The 19139-nt window shown below is 45.4% G+C and overlaps 1 protein-coding gene across 1 annotated transcript in view; it reads left to right on the forward strand.

The window, feature by feature from the left end:
• Positions 1-4744: 4744 nt before the first annotated feature.
• LOC144785418 (UPF0764 protein C16orf89 homolog) overlaps positions 4745-19139 on the forward strand; it is a 793662-nt gene continuing 779267 nt past the window's right edge. Inside the window, exon 1 of the mRNA XM_078664337.1 lies at positions 4745-4999. Within this exon, the coding sequence (XP_078520463.1) occupies positions 4828-4999 (172 nt within the window). The 5' untranslated portion in view covers positions 4745-4827. The remainder of the gene's footprint in view (positions 5000-19139) is intronic.

A 19139-nucleotide genomic window follows, 5' to 3' on the forward strand; every position in this document is an offset into this window, starting at 1 on the left:
CTTGGTGTATAAAGAGATCAACATGTAGTTTCCTCCCTACCTCATTCATCTGCTTACACTACCAGGGGCTAAAGAAATGCAAGAAACAATGGAATTCTAGTTCTGTAAATACTACAATAACAGATATCACAAGATTTAAACGAATCATTCAAAGGGAACAGCCTCATCATTCTGAACCTTTCTAGCAACAAGAATTAGAATGGCTCTCACACTTTTGACTTGGCCTAAAACCCACACGATTCATCTTCACCTTAATACCTACTCGTCTTTTTCTCTGTACTAGCCACTAAGAGGCAGATTTAGAGTTTGATGAACAGGGTGCTCTGTCACAAATGCAACTGAGTGTCCTGCTGTCAAACCCTAAGTCTGCCTGCTCAATATATAGGAACAAGTAGACCAAGCAATTCGGTCGACAGCTCCCCCTTTGCTTCCTCAATGTATTAGTTCCTCTAATGGCTTGAAGGTGCAGTGGCCATTGGAGGGAGGAAATTATACCGCCCACCCTTTTTAGGAGGGTGGAATGTCTTAAATGTCTTGCCGGTCACAGTAAGGAAAGACAAGAATGACCCTTACACCTGGGCGAAAAAGAGAAACACTCTTCCACTCTGCATTTGAAGGCAAGATGAAAAGAGTGAAAGACTTTTCAAATGTATATTAAAAATTGATACTTGTATAGCGCACTACTCACCCGCAAGGGTCTCAAGGCGCTTGTACGAATACCGCTGAGAAATCCATCCTGGCTTTCCCTGTGAGGTGTCCACTCCTGGGGACCCCCACCCATTATGATTAAGGCTCCCTGTTTTCTGTTTTTACAGATTTGTACAGATAAATACAGACAGAAAACATAAATGTTCTTGTCTGTATTTATTTTTAAATGTGGATAAAAATGGAATTGGTTTGCTTTTTGGGTAATTCTAAATACTGTCTGCTATGACTGCCAGGCCAACAGATGTGTGGATTGCTGGATAAGGGTGTTAAACAAGAAAATAATTTTAGTAAAGAGGCTTTAACAGCAGAAGATATGCACAAGGTTGATACTGCAATTTGCATATTTTCACATAAATGCACTGATTTAGCTTCTGCGGGTGTTCACAGCACTGAAATCTGGCAGACTTTCAAGCAAGAGTGCATATTTATTGGTTAAATAAATGTGGAAATATACTAATTTCAGCTTACTTTTCCCACAAAAAACAAAATAAGTATGGATACAGATAAAATAAGCAAAAAATACATATGGATAAATACAGACGGAAATGGCAAAAAATAAATACCATAAAACCTGGAGCCCTAATTATGATGCTGAATTATATTGTTGGAAATGTATGGTGAAATACAATAAATTGCCTACTCTAGTATACTAAACAGTGACATTAACCATATGGGAGAGTATGAATAAGTTGTATATTGATTGAGGAAAATTGGAACTGACCAATTGTACTAAATGTTGCACCTTAAACAAATACTATGATGCAACTGTGTTGTTGAGACCATAAGGTTAAAAATTACAATACAAATATTTTTTTATTTTTAAGAAGGGAGTTGAAGACAAAGGATTTGCTATATTTGATTGACTCTCCATTACTGCTTTCCTCGAAATCACATCCTTTTTAGGTTTCGCCTGGCGTTTACTGTGCAAGCAGTATCGCGCAAGCGAAAACTTATGTTTACACAGTATGTAGCTTTGTCCCCCCTTTCTGTTCCATTGCCTAGCTCCATAAATGGAGGCTAGCCATTGGAACAGAGATCTGTCCGTCATTGCTGGAGCAGATTCGTGGGCGTTCCCGCGATTTTTACTTTTTATTTTTTTCCCCGTGATGTTTTCGTCTTTTTCGAAGTGCCTTTAGCCGGAGTGGTCTGCGAGATTTAAGTTGCCAGGAAGTTGTTGTTATTTGCGATTAGGTAAGCAGCATTTTGTTTATAATTTTATTTGCATTTTATTTGCATGTGTCTCATGTCGTCTCCCTTTTTGTACGTGTACCCCGTCTCATGTCGTCTCCCTGTTTGTTTTACGTCTTTGTGTGTGTGTTTGCTGTTGTCTCTACATTCCCCGTGTTGTGGATGTTCCCCCGCCCCCCCCTCCTGCTGTCCGTATCTCCGTTCCCACCCACCCTCCATTGCTCTCGTTCTGTGGTCGGCGTTGTTGCGGTCTCCTTTGCTCCCGCTGGACAGGCTGTGTCTGCAGCGTGCCTTGGGTGACGTGTAGCCGGGACCAGGTGGTGGCAGTGCCGCGCTGTGAGTTCCCGGGACTGGGAGGACCTTTGGGCCTTTCTTTGCCGCTGAGCATCTGGGCTAGGGGGTGTCAGGACTGCCAGTCATGCACTGGGCTCTGAGCCTCGGGCTTGGATTGGCAGAGAAGGGGGTTTGAAGTGTTGCTAGGGGCCGGTTGCTCAGCCCTCCGTCTGGCGGCGCGTGGAGTGCTCAACGAGGGTCCGCGTCGCATGGTCAGGCCGCTCACGCGTCGGGTCAGTGGTTGCCTTTGGCGCCTCTGGCGGAGAGTCCCCTGCCCCCCCCCCTTGTGGATGCCATGTCCGCTGGACACGCTGGCATGTTGCGGTGAGTGCCTGGGCATTATCTCCCCCCTCACCTGCAGTCCCCGAGGCCGGAGGTTGTGTTTTGTTGCATGGGGGGCAGCATGGGAAGGGACTGCGATGTGGTCCTGCACAGCCTTTGTGTCCCCTGGGACCGTGGTTCCTCGCCGTGACACTCGCTTTGAAGATATTTAGTGGGAAGGCTGCCTGCCTTGTTTCCACCTCCTTTTGATGGGCAAAATTGAAAAACTGTACAATTGGTGTTGTTGATCTGCCCCGACCTGGTGGTGGTTCGACCCCAGCTTTTAGGTGCTTCAGAGTTGGGGGTTTTTCTTTTGCCCCTGTTGGGGGGGGCGGCATTGGGGTTGGAGGTGCATTGCGGCCAGAGCCTGGTTGCGTAGTTGTGGAGCTGGGTCGGCCTGGGACAGCTTGTGTGCAGCTCGGTGGATGGGTCTCCGGGGAGCTCTCGCACAACTAATTATTTGTGGGAGCACTTCGGTGCCGTCTGTGCGACACGCTGGGCATGAGTGCCACGTTCATTGTCCTTTTAGGGGGGGTGGAATGGGCTGACTTCCATTGGAGGGAAGGCGGGTGTACTTGGTCATGCGCTGCTCCTGGGCGGCTCATGCGGTGTGTCCTCGGGGTGTTGCACAAGTTTTCCATGCTTACCCTTTTTATTAGGTTTCGCCTGGCTTCCCTGCCCCCTGGCTGCACTTGCTTCCCTGCCCCCTGGCTGCGCTTGCTTCCCTGCCCCCTGGCTGCGCTTGCTTCCCTGCCCCCTGGCTGCGCTTGCTTCCCTTCCCCCTGGCTGCGCTTGCTTCCCTTCCCCCTGGCTGCGCTTGCTTCCCTTCCCCCTGACTGTGCTTGCTTCCCTGCCCCCTGGCTGTGCTTGCTTCCCTGCCCCCTGGCTGTGCTTGCTTCCCTTCCCCCTGGCTGTGCTTGCTTCCCTGCCCCCTGGCTGTGCTTGCTTCCCTGCCCCCTGGCTGTGCTAGCTTCCCTGCACCCTGGCTGTGCTTGCTTCCCTTCCCCCTGGCTGTGCTTGCTTCCCTGCCCCCTGGCTGTGCTTGCTTCCCTGCCCCCTGGCTGTGCTTGCTTGCCTGCCCCCTGGCTGTGCTTGCTTGCCTGCCCCCTCGCTGTGCTTGCTTGCCTTCCCCCTCGCTGTGCTTGCTTCCCTGCCCCCTTGCTGTGCTTGCTGCCCTGCCCTCTGCCTGTGCTTGCTTCCCTGCCCCCTGGCTGTGCTTGCTTCCCTGCCCTCTGGCTGTGCTTGCTTCCCTGCCCCCTCGCTGTGCTTGCTTCCCTGCCCCCTCGCTGTGCTTGCTTCCCTGCCCCCTCACTGTGCTTGCTTCCCTGCCCACCGCTGTGCTTGCTCTCCTGGGTGTGTGTGTGGCTCTGGGTGGGTGGGTGTGGCTCTGGGTGGGTGTGTGTGGCTCTGGGTGGGTGTGTGTGGCTCTGGGTGGGTGTGTGTGGCTCTGGGTGTGTGTGGCTCTGGGTGTGTGTGGCTGGCTGTGTGTGTGTGGCTCTGGGTGTCTGTGGCTCTGGGTGTGTGTGTGTGGTAGTAATTGCTGTCTGCTGAGGTCATCCAGTAGGGTAAAATAGGTCTCACATTTGCGAGAGATTAAGCTATTGGCAATGTAAATGACAATGCCATTCATTTATCTGTTTTCAAAACCAACACATAAATAAAAAAATGTCATTTACAATGCCAATAGCTCTAACTTTTGAAAAGGCGAAACCGTTGCATTGTAAATGCTTGTTTATCACTTCAGACAAGGAATCATGCTCGATTTTCCTTCTTCAATAATTTTTTTTTATTTAACACCTTTCAGACATTAAAGTTCGTTGTATCTCTGGGTTTCCTCTGTTGTTATCCTCCATTATCCTGTATATTTTCATGGTTCTTTCATTAACTAACATTTTTCGTTTATATAGCCAGAGTCTATTCCATCATGTTGTTGCTCATGGTAGAAGTGCTTCTTATCCTTATTGCATGTTGTCTAATATTTCATCTTGGAATGCCCTCAAAGCTTCTTAAATTCTCGGGGGCACTTTTGGAGACAGCTATAAGGACCCATTTACCGTTTAGCCTTTTGTTTTTTCATTTTAGTAAAGCATAAGGTCTGGTGGCCTGCCTCCAAATGGCTAGTATATTCAACAGAGGCACACCCATGATCTGTTTACTTAGACTAATGCACTGACACTTTGGTAGAGTACAGCTTTCAGTTCCAGGGATTCCAGCTTTTGCAAGCAGCACACAAAGGCTTGAAAAGAAGCACATCTGATTCCTGCTCGCGGCTACATTATGCCATCAGCTCTGGTGATGTTTATGCTCCTGTCTGTAAACCTCACCCCAGCCAGAAGTGAGACCCTGATGGACGACCTGATCCTTGCTCTGGAGAAACTGACGTTATACCTGGAGAACAATTTCCAGGACTTTAACCTCGATGGGTTTGTGGGATTCCGCTTTCTGACCGGTAACTGAGAAACTTTTTGGGAATTTTGTACTATTAAAAACTATGGGGCTTATTTACAAGCCCCTTGCGCCACTTTTGCGTCACTTTTAACATGGGGGAAAAGTGACGTAAAAGTGTCGCAAGGGGCTTGTAAATAAGCCCCTATGTATTTTCTGCTCTGATTGTTGCACTCATGGGGGGTGATGTTTTGCAGCAAATATATTCGTAAAGTGGGAAAAATATCGTTATGTATGTGAGCGATTATAGCAAAATGTCATTGTTAATTTTAAAGGATTCAACCTCAATTCTGACCTGTTTTTACCCAAGCGTTCGCACAATTTTCCTTCCAAGTGTGAAGTTTCGCATGTATCTAAATTACTGTGCTTTCGGTAGTTTCGCGAGGTTGCAGACGCCATTCATTGTACGGTTTTATAACATAAGCTAGCAAGATTTCAGCCAGAGTTATTTTTGGCGCTGAGACGGGAGGTGCCAATTCCCGGCAAATTCCCCGTAAATATATTATAAAACTGTATACATCGCAACTTTTACGCTGGGTAGGTGTAGGGGATTCGTTTTTCTGGAAACATGTAAAGGTTACTCCTGATTTTAACGTGAAAAAAACAGGTTGAAAACTGGGCGAACTGCAAATAGTAATCCTGTCGTTTTGGGAAATAATACAATGTTTACATTGAAACGAGAAAGTTTGAATTGCGAGATACAAGCTTTGTAACTGCACATATCCAGTTTCACTCCTGGTATTTGTTACCTCTTGTTAAACAGTGTACCTGTAAATATATGTTTATTCCTCTTGATGTAATATGCAGATGTATACCATAATTTATTTCTGTGCATGTACTTTATTCATTTACCTTCATCATCACCCTTAAAGCGCTCTGACGTCAATCTGATGGAGTCCACACTGATAATGATAGGTTATGCTGAACTTGTCAACCGCAGTTTGTCAGACACTTTCCAGTTCTTTTCTACTTCATCGGCAAGGCTCCCATATGTACAGTTGTGTGTATAGTATAGCTAATGTCAAATTTCTATTAGTGGTTGGTTCCTGCTTCAAAAGCACAGCTGTTACTTTTATGGCTTTGTTAAATCTGTCTGCTGCTAACACAACACTCAAACATTTGTATTCTATATTCAAATTCAAATTCAAAAGTACTTTATTCGGTTAAAAGCAAAGAATAACCATAAAAGTAGCATGAAAAGGTACAATTTACATGGGTCAGGTGATCTTTGGAAGAAAAAAATAAAAGAAACACATAAAAAGACACCCAATAAATGCATATATACAGGATAAAAAGAGTTAATTGATTTGGATTGATTTACGACACTTAAAAACAAATTAAAAAAATTCAGCAAGAGATGCTACCATAAAAACAGTTTCCATTTTCTGACACTCTAAAAACGCTAAGCGGCATCTATAAACATTTTCAGCCTGATTCATGTAGGTAAATTGCACTCGCAAAGGGCCAGATTCTGAGAATCTGGCCCTTTGCGAGTGCGATTTTTGCATTTGGTATTCATGATACCAAATGCAAAAATCGCTATGTAAGAATTCGCATATTTGCGTGGAATGGCATTTAAGGAATCTCTAATAGAGATTCCTCAAATGCTATTCATGACACAAAACAAAATAGCGATTTTGGACTTTTGGGGCCGCTATTTACCGACAGGTCAGACCTGTCGGTAAATAGCAAAAACTCAGAAAAATGCTTTTAAAAGCATTTTTCAAAGTTGCATGTAGCACACACACATGTCCTTCGGACATGTGTGTGCGCAACACCTGTCCAAAAGTGCATTTTAGGGGTGCTACAGGGCGTCCTTTGGACACCCCTGGCACCCTTAAAATCGCTATCTTAGTTGCGAGTAGCAAATTGCTACTCGCAAATCCCCATTCATTCCCATGGGCCTCTTGGCCCATAGGAATGAATGGGGAGTATTTGCGAGTAGCAAATTGCTACTCGCAAATAAAGAACATGTAGGAATCGCTATTTCAGTAGCAATTCCTACATGAATGCCGTTTTGCGTGTCCTCAATAGCGAATCGCTATGATTCGCTATTAGGGACACGCAAAACGGATTATACATGAATCAGGCTGTTAGCTCTTTGAGAATGGGAATGATAAGTTTTCTTCGATGAAATAGATAAAATTTACAAAAAAATCAAATATGCATATCGGATTGTGGGGAAACATCATCGCATGGGCAAGGGCATAATTCTTTCGCCCAACAATTCATCACTGGAAAAGATAATAGCCTAAATAGGATATTAAATCTAAACCGGGTCAAAAGGAAACGTTCGTGATTGGACATATATAATGATAGGTAATGGCTGTAATTTTTCTCCATTTATAATTACTTGGTGAGCAGAAACCGTCTTTTTTTTCACCACCTCCGTTAGTCTTTTGACCCTGAGGTGGGCAATACACAGATTTTTTAGGCCTCTTCTTGATATGTGTGCCATTGTAGGCGGGTCTTCGAAGAATTGGGCACAACTTAATTGTTCAAGAAAGTTTCTGACATAGCATATCCATTTGAAGTTGTTTAAATTGTCCAGTGCAAGAATGTCCTTTAAAATAGCCCGGTTGACCACGCATTCTTCATTTGTCCAAACCCTGTGCCAGAGTAGAATAGGCTGAGTCATTATTATATCAGTCACAAACACCACACCCAGTTCAGCATGACATATATGGGTCGCAGTGCTCTCAGGTACGGACAAAATGTAGCGTAAAAACTTATTTTCCATGATTTGAATTGAACTAACATTCGAGTATCCCCACAATCCTGAGCCATAAGTAGCTACAGATATACAAGTAGCATTATAAATAGGTAAAATTTCCTTTATGGGTTTTTTTTCCTAGCTTTTTCATGAAACACTGTAGAGCCATGATAGTTTTGGAAAATAACAGTGTTCTGGCATTAATTGCAGACGTCCATGAGCCATTTTCATGAAACAAAATGCCCAGATATGGGAAAGTAGCAGTTTTCTCTAAAGGATTGGAATTTATAAAAATTGGCTTCAGATGCCTGGTTGTTCTTGTCCCACAATACATAGACAATGTTTTGGAGCAATTAATTTTCAAGTCCAAACTAAGCATGAAGCTATTAAAAGATGTAACCAAAGTTTGAAGTGCCATTGGGGTGCGTGCCATCAGGACTGCGTCGTAAGCGTACAGCAGGGCAGGGACGGGCCTTCCCCCCACCATAGGCATGTCCCTGCCCTCCTGCACGAGGCGACGCTCCAAACCATTTGTATATAGTAAAAACAAAAACGGTGCTAAAACGCACCCTTGGCGTACACCACGACCAATTCCAAAGTGTCTGCTACATTCTCCATCTTTCCCATACCGGACAGTTGCAGTAGCCTCGGAGTATAGTTCTCTCAAGAAGCATATAATAGCATTGTCTACCCCCAATTCAGCCATAATTACCCACAATTTATTGTGTGACACACAATCAAAGGCTGACGATAAATCAACAAGTGAGGTATAGGCGTTGTTTTTTTACCCTTATATACTTCTGTTGCAAAATAAACAAAATTAAACAAATTTAAACCTTGCTCTATGGTCCCTAAACCCCTTTGGAACCCATATTGAAAATCACTTAGCACCCCATTTTTTCTGCCCAGCTTTGCAACTTAACTAAAACCACTCTCCCAAGAATTTTTACGGAGGAATCCAATAAAGAAATTGGCCTATAGCAAGTGCAATTCAGCCTATCGCCTTTCTTAAATATCGGGACTATAATTGATGTAAACCAGGTAGGGATTAAGCCTTTTGCCAGGGCAACATTAAAAAGCTGTACTAACAATGGCCCCCATAGATCAGTATTGGCCTTATAAAGGTCGGCAGGTATACCATCCGGTCCTGCCGCCTTGCCCCCCTTAGTCGCCTTCAGGCTCGCAAGAACTTCGGGTAAAGTTACAGCCAATGCTCTAGATAACTCTAGCATAGGGTCATAACCTATATCAGGCACTGATTCAACAGCCCTATAGAGGGAGGAAAAATGGGTCACCCACTCATCTTCTGTAACGGCGATCTCCATGCGTGCTTTTTTATCGTACAGGAGCGGAGTGTTTATGACCCTCCAAAAGGCGGCCGAGTCTTTTGATTGTGACGCTAAACATAATTCGTCCCAGGCATCCTTTTTAATCAAGTCCTTCCTCTCCTTCAATACTATATTATAATCTCTATATTCAAAGGTGTAGCAATCAGTAGTACAGCAGGTGCAGTTGCACCGAGGCCCACAGACAAGTGAAGCCTACCGTGCCCCCAAATATCGCTGTTTTATAAATAACATATCAGGGGCATTCAGGAAAATTTGCCATTCTGTCGTTAGGACCCATGGTGCCTGTGCTACAGTACTGCTATATTGTACTAAAGGGAAATCTCAAAGCAAATATTTTAGTTGAGCGTAAGTAGAAGGAACTTTTGCTTAGTGGACTCAATCAGGGGTTTGTATAGTTTGGCTACTCACCTGTGAGGGTGTCAAGGTGCTGATTGGGAGAAGGGGGGCTGCTGATGATCCTTCCTGAATTGGATTAGCGACGGGGATTGCCTGAGGTAGAGAGGCAGAGTGTTCCACTTCCTGGTGACGAGGTAGCAGAAGGATCTTCCGCCAGTTCTGGTCTTGTGGATCCGTGGGACGGTGGCCAGGGCCAGTTGGAAGGAGATGTGTTTTTTGGTGGGTGCGTGGAATGAGAGGCAGGGTTTCAAATATGCTGGTCCTGAGTTGTGGAGGGCTTTGTAGGCATGTGTGAAGAGCTTGAAAGTGATTCTTTTGTTGACTGTGAGCCAGTGGAGTTCTCAAAGGTGTTCAGTGATGTGGTTGTGACCGAGGAGTTTCTGAGTGCCACCGGCGTAAATGTAAATGTAGTGCTTATATAGCGCACGTATCACCCCCAAAGGGGTCTCAAGGCACTGTACACATACCGCTGTAGAACCCTTCCTGGCCTTTCCCTGTGAAGTGCCCACTCCTGGGTACCCTCAAGGTGAAGCCAGGCATCCTAGCGCTGTTGGGGCCATTGTGGAGATTAAGCAAGCTATTGCCCAGAGTTGCAGAGTGGGACCCATGCTTGGAATAGGCGCCGAGGCGAGAATTATCAGGTCCGGGGAAACTGAGCCCAAGACCCGCCGAGGCGGGAATTGAACCCTGGTCTGGGCCAGACATCTGCATCAGGGTCTGCCTCTCTAACCATTGAGCCACATTCTCCGCGTAGAGTGTGTTGCCATAGTCAAGTCTGCTGCTGATGAGTGCATGGATGACGTCTTTCTGAATTCAGTGGGGATCCATCCAAATGTCTTTTGAAGCAGGTGAAGCATGTGGAAGCATGATGAGGATCCAGAGTTAATCTGGTAGTTCATTGTGAGTGAGGAGTCCAGTATGATGCTGAGGTTTTGGGCGTGGTCGGTAGTGGTGGGGGAGTTCCCAAATTGGCAGGCCGCCTGGAGTCATCCCAAGCTGAGGGGGTGGGTCCCAGGATGAGGACTTCGGTCTTGTCCGAGTTGAATTTGAGGCAACTGTCTCTCATCCAAGTAGAAACGGCCTTCTTCCTGCTATGGAAGTTATTTCTGTGGCTGTGGGTTCGTTGGTGAGGGAGAAGATCATCTGGGTGTCATCGGTATAGGAGATGATGTTGAGTCTGTGGTTCCTAACGATGGCTGCAAGTGGGGACATGTAGGTGTTTAAGAGGATGGGGCTGAGGGAGGTGATCTTTGTGGGTTCTGAGAGGAAATGAGGTAGTCTGACTCGTTGTGTTCGACCGGTGAGGAAGGAGTGGATCCAGTCCAGGGCCTTGTTGTGGATGCCGGCAATATGGCATCTTGTGATTAGGGTGCGGTGGGAGACGTATTAAAGGCGGGTGAGAGGTCCAGAAGGACGAGGACTACGGTTTCGCCCCGGTCGAGGAGGTAGTGGATGTCATCTGTGGTGGCAAGGAGTGCAGTCTCGGTGCTGTGGTTGCTCCGTAAGCCAGATTTGGAACTGTACAGAATGTGGTTTGCTTCAATGAACTCAAAGAGTTGGGCATTGACGGCCTTCTCAATGACTTTGGCTGGGAAGGGGAGCAGGGAGATGGGTCAGACGTTCTTGAGGTCTGTCAGTCGGTGGTTGGATTTCTTGGACAGGGAGTTGACCTCAACGTGTTTCCACTTGTCGGGAAAGGTGGTGATCTCAATGGAGCAGAGGATGGTGGCAAAGGTCGTGTGCGATGGAGGTTGCGGCTCCATGGAAGATGTAGTACAGGCATGGGTCCGAGGGGGCTCCGGTGTGGATGCTATTGAGTGTATCCTCTGTGGTGAGTGGGGTCCAGTTGAGCAGGATCTGTTGGGGTGTGGGGTGGTTGGGGGAGGTGGTGTCGGGCGTGTTGAGAGGTTCATATGTGTCGAAGCTGTCATAGAGCTGCCTGATCTTGTAGTGGAAGAAGGTGCGGAGTTTGTTGTAGAGCCGTTGGGACGGTGGGACGTCTGTGGTCTTGCTGATGGGCCTGGCAAACTCCTTGACAATGGCAAAGAGTTCTTTGCTGTTGTGTGCATCGGAATTGATTCTGTCTTGGGCCATTTTCTTTGTGGTTGTGAGGAGGAGGTGGTGTGAGCTGACAGTGGCTTTGAAGGTTGCGTGGGTTGCCGGGCTTTTGTTGTTCCTTTATCTCTTCTCTAGTCATCTGCAGGTACATCTAGGCTCGTGGAGGATGGGAGTTATCCAGCTGGTTTTCTTGGAGTGTTGCTTGCCTGGTGCGTTTTTGAGGGGTGCCAGAGTGTCGGAGCAGTTGGAAATACATTTGCGGAGGTTGTATGCTGAGGTATCAATGTTGGAGGATGTCGATGTTTTAGTAGTGCCGATGGAGGCAGTGAAATGTTCTTTGGTGACCTTGTTCCAGCGACGACAGGGGGCTGGGGGGGCGGTGAGGGCAGTGGTGTATGGTGGGTTTGATGAAGGCAAAGTACACGCAGTGGTGGTCAGTCCAGATGAGTTCAGTGGTGTGGCTGTAGGTGATGTTTTTGCTGGCGGAGAAGACGGGGTCGAGCGTGTGTCCTGCTGCATGGGTTGGAGAGGTGACTAGCTGCTTGAGTTATACGTTGGCAAGATTCTCCAGAAGGGATGCAGTGTTCTGGTCATTGGGGTTGTCCTGGGGAAAGTTGAGGTCGCTGAGTAGGATGTAATCAGTGGATGCGAGAGGCTGAGGTGCGATGAAGTCGATGAAAGAGATGGTGAAGGGCGAGTGGGGGCCAAGAGGTCTGTACAAGACGGTGCCACTGAGGGTGGTGTGGATCTGGAAATGGAGCTGTGTGGTCAGGCAGAGGGTGTTTTTGTGGTTGTTGGCGATGGCTCCTCCTGGTCACTTGATGCGGTCCTTGCAGATGATCTTGTAGCTTCCGGGGATGGCGGTGGTGATGTCTGGGCCATAGCTAGGGTTAGTTCAGATTTCCACGACGAAGGCAATGTCGGGAGAGACGGAGTTGAGGAGATTCCAGATTTCTGTGGAGTGTTTGTGGAGGGAGCATGTATTGGGGAGGATGCAGATGAGCTTGTTGGGTGCACAGTTGGTCAGCTGGGTGGCGGTAGGTGCTGGAATGCGGAGGTGGGTGAGGTTGCAGCTCCAATTTCCTCAGGAGAAAGGTCCATGGGTGTCCTTCAGTGACATGAGGTGGCAGGCAGCGAGGCATCCGGTGTTGAGGGCGAGTAGGCTGCTGGCATCATATCAGTTGAAGGTCCGAGGACCAGGGTCTCTGGCACTGAGCGTGATCCAGGAATGGATGGGCGTAGAGAGCTTGCCTTTGGCATGCCTTTGCCATGTCTGCTGTGTGGATGCCATTAAGTAGTGTGTGGGGAGGCTGGACAGCTAAGAGGGTGTAAACTGTAAACTTGGGGAGCAGGAAAGTTGCACTGGAGTGGGGCAGGACTGTGGGTGATGGCAGGGGCAAAGATCAGCAAAAAAGCAAAAGGAGAAAAAAGGGGAAAGGGGTGAAAGGGACAGATAAGAATGAGAGAAAAAAAAAGCAGAAAAAGAGAGACAGAGGTCAGCCCAGTAGCGGATCATTGACGCTCTCCCACTAGACCACCACGGATGCGGTGCAGACAGGTGCCTGTGGGTGGAGGAGGGCCTTGAACCACTTATCTGAGGGTGAGATAGTCAGCAGCAGGGAGCTCGGGGGCAGCAGCTACCAGGTGGAGCTGTGCAAGGAATGGAGCAGTCCACTGATAAGGTCAGTGCGATACAGTACATTATACTGGAAACAATCATTGCCTAAGCCACTTATCGTGGCTTTGCTTGTGCTAACCTACACAAGCACCATTTTTTCATTCCATTTATTAGTACATTAACAATGAGAATGACTGGTGTATATTCCACATGCATTTTAAAGGGGCTACAAGCCTGTAAGGATGTTATGTTATGTTATGTTAACAATATTTATAAAGCACATGACTGCCCGAACAATGGGGCTTCCGAGCACGCCACTACCACATTAGTGCAACTCACAACAGAAATTGACAGAGGTTGACAAGCTTTATAAGAACCGGGAAAAAGAAACAGGTTGCAAATAGCAAAGTTTTGATCTGTTTACTAAAACTAAGATAGTTCTGCGTATTCTTTAAGTAACCGCAACAGCAGTGCATTTTCCCCATTAGGGCCACACAGTGTTTGTCACTTTCATGGAACTCTGGATTGCACACAGCTAGCACCTGCGAGGTACACACGGGGCAGAACCATCCTTTACCCATGAAGTTCAGATATTGTGTGTCATGAGCATGGAGAGGTGCACTGCACTTAGCAGGACCCACAGATGGATATCCCACCTAAATATTAACTCAAAAATATTGTTGGGGGATAATGTTGTGGTCAATATCTGTTAGCTGAAAATATATATTTTTCTTGTTATGATTATTGAGGAAATGGATGGGTAGTGATTTTTTAATTATATAATAATGTTAATTGATTGTTATGTTATTTACCTGTTTAACCTCTTCCATGTCCTTGAGGAGCCCAGCTCGTCATGAGTCACAATAGAGCTGTGCTCATGATGAGCTGGGCTCATCATACCAGCCACGCTCCACCCTCACACGATTGATTTCCCGCCTGTGCGGGCAAATTAATCAGTGAGCGAAGTCGTGACGTGCCCAGCTCGTCATGAGCATAGCTCCACTGTGACTCATGACGAGCTGGGCTCGTCACGAGCACCGCGGCGCCGCGGCCCCCCCGCCCCTCCCGCATTGTGGGGGAATTACGCCCTGCAGCGAAGGGGTTAATGGGATTTTAAATTAGGAAATAGGTTTTAATTTTAGAGTGTAGGATTTATTGGGGGATTTGGTGTGTACGGTTTTAAATAAAACATAATTGATATTAATTGATAAATGTATCAATTATGCAAATGTTTTAACTGGAAAATAGATTATTATAAACCTATATAAATTATAGAGCTATTTTTTAAGAAAAATATTTTAGTAACTTTCAAGGAGTTATGGGGTGTATTGCAAAAAAAGTTTATAATAATTATTGTGAATTGTCTAATGTATGTTAAATGTGTAATGTTACACATTGTTATTTGTTTGCAATATTTATCACATTTACATCTATTAATTTATTTTTGGGGGATGTGAGGTTCATTGAGGGATTGTTTTGGTAACCTTTTAGTTAACATATTTATTCATTTAAAATAACTGGGTAACAAATTATGTTAATGTGTTACCTTTTTGTTTAATATGATTCAATTTACAAAGGCAGAAATACATGTGACACTGTATCCACTATGTTTTGCCACTGTGTGATGATGTGGTAATTTTCTTCCCAGAGTCATCTGCCACAGACTCATTTAGATAGTCATTGATATAAGCAGTCCAAATCCCTTTTTTCATGGGAGAGGCACTCAATTGTTTTTTAATGTTTAATATATTTATAGACGCAGTATAATGGGGCAATTTCCCAATTACTAAAGTCCAATCCATGATGTTCCTTCATAGTCTAATTATTATTTTTGTATTTCTTTTTGGCAATAAAATCATCACAAATATTATATCAGCGTTCCAAGTTATTTTGAAAGTCTTTTTGCCAATCAAACTTCATGTGCAGTTGGTCATCCAATACGTTTCATTACTCTCCTGAAATTCTTCAAGTCTAATTACATGTCACCACTATTCATGAGTGCAAAAAGAACAATTGATGGACAGAATGCAGAAAAAAGTCATACCTTCACCCCAGTACAAAGATTTGGGCCTAAATCTATTTGGTTTTGCTTTGTTCGCCCTAAGTTGACAGGGTATGCCCAGACGTGGGTCCCTTGCTCACTTTGCCACTGGATTCAAGCTAGCCTGGCTGATGACAGCTGATTAGCCAGAAACCGGTCCCAGACACTTGTTTCCGGTCCAGGGAAGACATGGTTTGGCAGTTCGGGTTGGACTGTTCGCATGAGGCACAGGGTCAGACTGATTTGCCCATGGCCATGTCTGAACTGGGGTGGAGGAGTGAGCTAAAGAATGATGATGGATTAAACCCAGATCAGTTGACTGGGGGTGAGTGCTTGCAATGTTCAACACTCCGTCCATCATCCCCTTTGGGTTTGCACCACTATTCATGAAGCACTGATGCCCACAAAATCTACATGTATTTGTGTGTACACAGGAAAATGTATGATGATGACCTTGCTCGCCATACTATAATGAATTTGGATTCTCATGGCTCTTCAGTAAGTATGGGCGGCAAATCCGTTACGTCCGCGGATTTTTCGGATTTTTGGTGAATACGCAATCTGTGTATTTTACGTATTTTCCACAAAATCCGAAAAAATCCGCGGATGTAACGGGTTCAAAAGTTGAACCCCCACCCACTCATGTAATGGCGCCAGCAAGCTGCCAGCGCCGTTGTAAAATAGTTACAAAGTTAGCTTGCACAGGAACCACTAGATAAAACGAAGCAGGTGCTTCCTGTGCAAGCTAACTTTGTAACTATTTTACAACGGCGCTGGCAGCTTGCTGGCGCCATTGTAAACACACACATGGTCGCTGGAACTAGTTGAAGCTCAAATGCAGCAATGATCCCTAGAAAATTACATTAGGCACGGTACATTCACATAGCTTAGCTATGGCAAGACTTCTAGCCCCCACCCTGACTACCCCTGCCCTCATCTCCGCTGCAGCATTCGTGCAGCCGAGGTCATTGTGCCTGAAACAGATACATTAATTAAGGAAAGCACATATTTGATTTCTCCTTTGCAGGATGACTTGCCCTTTGTCTTAAAAACCGAGATATGTATTTAAAATAAACGAAAGCATAGGACACCGGGACAGTCCTCTGAACACCGGGACTGTCCGGGGAAATCCAGGACATCAGGTCACCCTATATGGAGAAGAAAAACGTGGATTACATGCTTACATTCGCGTGGCGTTGAGTAATCCGAGCCCTTGACATGAATCCAAATGAAAGGAAAACTCATTGAGAATTCTAAGCAGAGCACAGACATAAATTCTATCACAATGGAGAGAAATGATAATTGAGTGTTAGTGGCAGCCTAGACAAAGGAAGCTTTCTTCTCATTCTTTCTCTCACGGCTGAAGAACCACGTCTAGATACAACACATAATGGGTTTTAAGTACTGGTTAAAATGTGCCAATGAAAACAACGCATCTTTTGACGCTGTGGGTGCTCTAACATCCAGGGGATAACAGCAAGGCGCCCATCTACTTCAACAAACATCAGCACATTGTTTTTCAATTCCCCCCTTCAAGACTCGAAAACATGACTGCTCCTATTTGTGAAGGATAAATATTTGTCTGGAAAATAATGATTTAATATAGCCGACTGAGTTAAACTGGGAGCTCACAGGAGCCCTGAAAATTCATTATAACACTAACCCTGTACTGCATGGCATTGACTTTCACGAGCACAATCCCTGTGCTGTTCCTGTGACCAGGAGTCTCTGTCTGCTGCTCTGATCGGCCTCTGACCTTTTATACACACAAGAGGCATGTGCACTCGCATGGAAGCCCCGTCCGTTTGGCCATGAGTAGGCACATTGTGTTCGCACGGGTTTCTGCACGTTCGCGAGCATTTTGTACAATAAAACCCTCGCGAACTTGCAGAAACCCGTGCGAACACGCAAAAAAAAATACGCTAGGATCCGCGGATTTTGCGTATTGTCGCAATCCGCAAATACGCAAATACGCAGATCCGCGGATTGCCAATCCGCAAAATCCGCCCATGCTTACTCCTCAGTATATGTGTAGAGCAGTGAAACATGAATGAAGACCATGCTGAGGAAGAGGAAAGAATGGATAAGATGAGACACAAATGCAAGATATACAAGACATTTTTAGGGCAGCAAAAAAGAAACTATTGGAGGGTAAATCTGAGAGGCTGCAGAATAAGTATAAGCAACACAACATAGAATCAACCAGAGCAGTCAAAAGAATTACAAGAGCGGACAAGAGAGCGTACATGCATAATCTTGCAAAACCAAGCACAGGAGCCAGCCAGTAAAGAATAACAAGGAAGGTCTTCAAGATCAGGATCCTAGTCAGTGGGAAGTCTCCAACATATACCACCCCTATCATGGTCAAGCAAGACAGACTACTCAAAACAGAGAAAAATCAGAAAGCATGCTGGGCTGAGCACTTCAGAAAAGTCTTGAACAGACCAGGAACAACAATTTATGTGGGCATCCAAATAGCAGAGACAGACTTGTATGGTAACACCACACTACCACTGAAAGAAGAATTTGTCACTGCTATACGGTCTCTCAAGCACAAAAAAGGTGTTTACCAAGACAACCTGAATACAGAAATGTTCAAGGCAGATCCCTCAACCACAATTTACCTCCATTCGGGGGGTAAGAAGGTACAAGACTTCTGGAACCAAGGCATTATCGTCAAGATTCCAAAGAAGGTAGCATTAACCAACTGTAAAACTGATATTGAATAACCCGTCTGTCATTCCCTATTAAAATCCTGGCAAAAAAGCATTATACAGTACATTTCTTGTCTTACGAACAAGCAGGTAAGAAAATAACAGTTTGTGTTCTGCAAGGGCAAAGGGTGCGTTGATTAGAACCTTACTCTACACATCATCATAGAGCAGTCCACAGAGTGGCAGAGACAACTGTACATCAACTTCAAAGATTTGGAGTAAGCCTTTGACAGTATCCACAGTGACAGCCTTTTTTGTGTACTGGGAGTCAAAGGCATATGGCAGCAGATAGTCCTCATCAAGAACCTCTATGATAATTGTATCTGCAAGGTGAAAGACAGTGAGTGTAGCTTCAACATCCAGACTGGTGTGAGACAGGGATGCGTAATGTCAGTGTTGCTCTTCCACCTAGTCATTGAATGGGTAAAGCAATGCGCAATAGAAAATCAAGCCAGAGGCATCAGTTGGACCTTATTCTCTTCACTGAAGTACCTGGACTATGTGGATGAACCAACCATGCTCTTTCACACACAACAACAGGAAAATGTGTCTCGCATTAACACTTATGGGCAGCAAGTATGCCTGAAGATCAGCATGAAGAAACCAGAAATGATGCCACTCAACATCTCAAACCCTTCACCAATCAAGGGGGATGGAGAGGACCTAGCAAATATGGAAGAGTTCACCTACCTTTGAAGAACTATCAAACATGATGGAGGGGTAGGCAGTAACATCAAGAGCAAACTAAATAAGTTAGGAATGCCTTCAGAATGTTGAATAATGCATGGAGGTCAACTCAGTGCAGCACCAAAACCAAGCTCAGGCTTTATCAGAGCTGCATTCTGTCCTCAGTCTGATGTGGATCAGAATGCTGGCGGATGATGAAAAGTGTAATCACCCAGCTGTCAGCATTTCACACCAGTAACCTTGAGAAGAATCTTGCGCATTTTCTTGCTGTGAAGCATCTCTAATCAGATGCAAGTAAGAGAGCACTGAACACACCATCAGAAGAGAACACGAGTCCATCACAAGAACACCTCTTCACTGGACCCCAGAAACTAGACAGAAGAGAAGCAGATCAAAGTACAACTGGAGTGAAATTGTGGAAACAGAAAGGAAGACCCTGAAACACAGCTGGGCACCATACAAGCATTTGGCCAAGCTAGACAGAAGTGAAGATCATTTATTTCTGCTCTGCATGCCAGTTGACACAATGGACTGTAAGTAAGTAACACATGATTGTTAGAAATTGGGT

Source organism: Lissotriton helveticus, chromosome 10, assembly GCF_964261635.1.
Source record: "Lissotriton helveticus chromosome 10, aLisHel1.1, whole genome shotgun sequence".
In the NCBI taxonomy this organism is placed as follows: domain Eukaryota; kingdom Metazoa; phylum Chordata; class Amphibia; order Caudata; family Salamandridae; genus Lissotriton; species Lissotriton helveticus.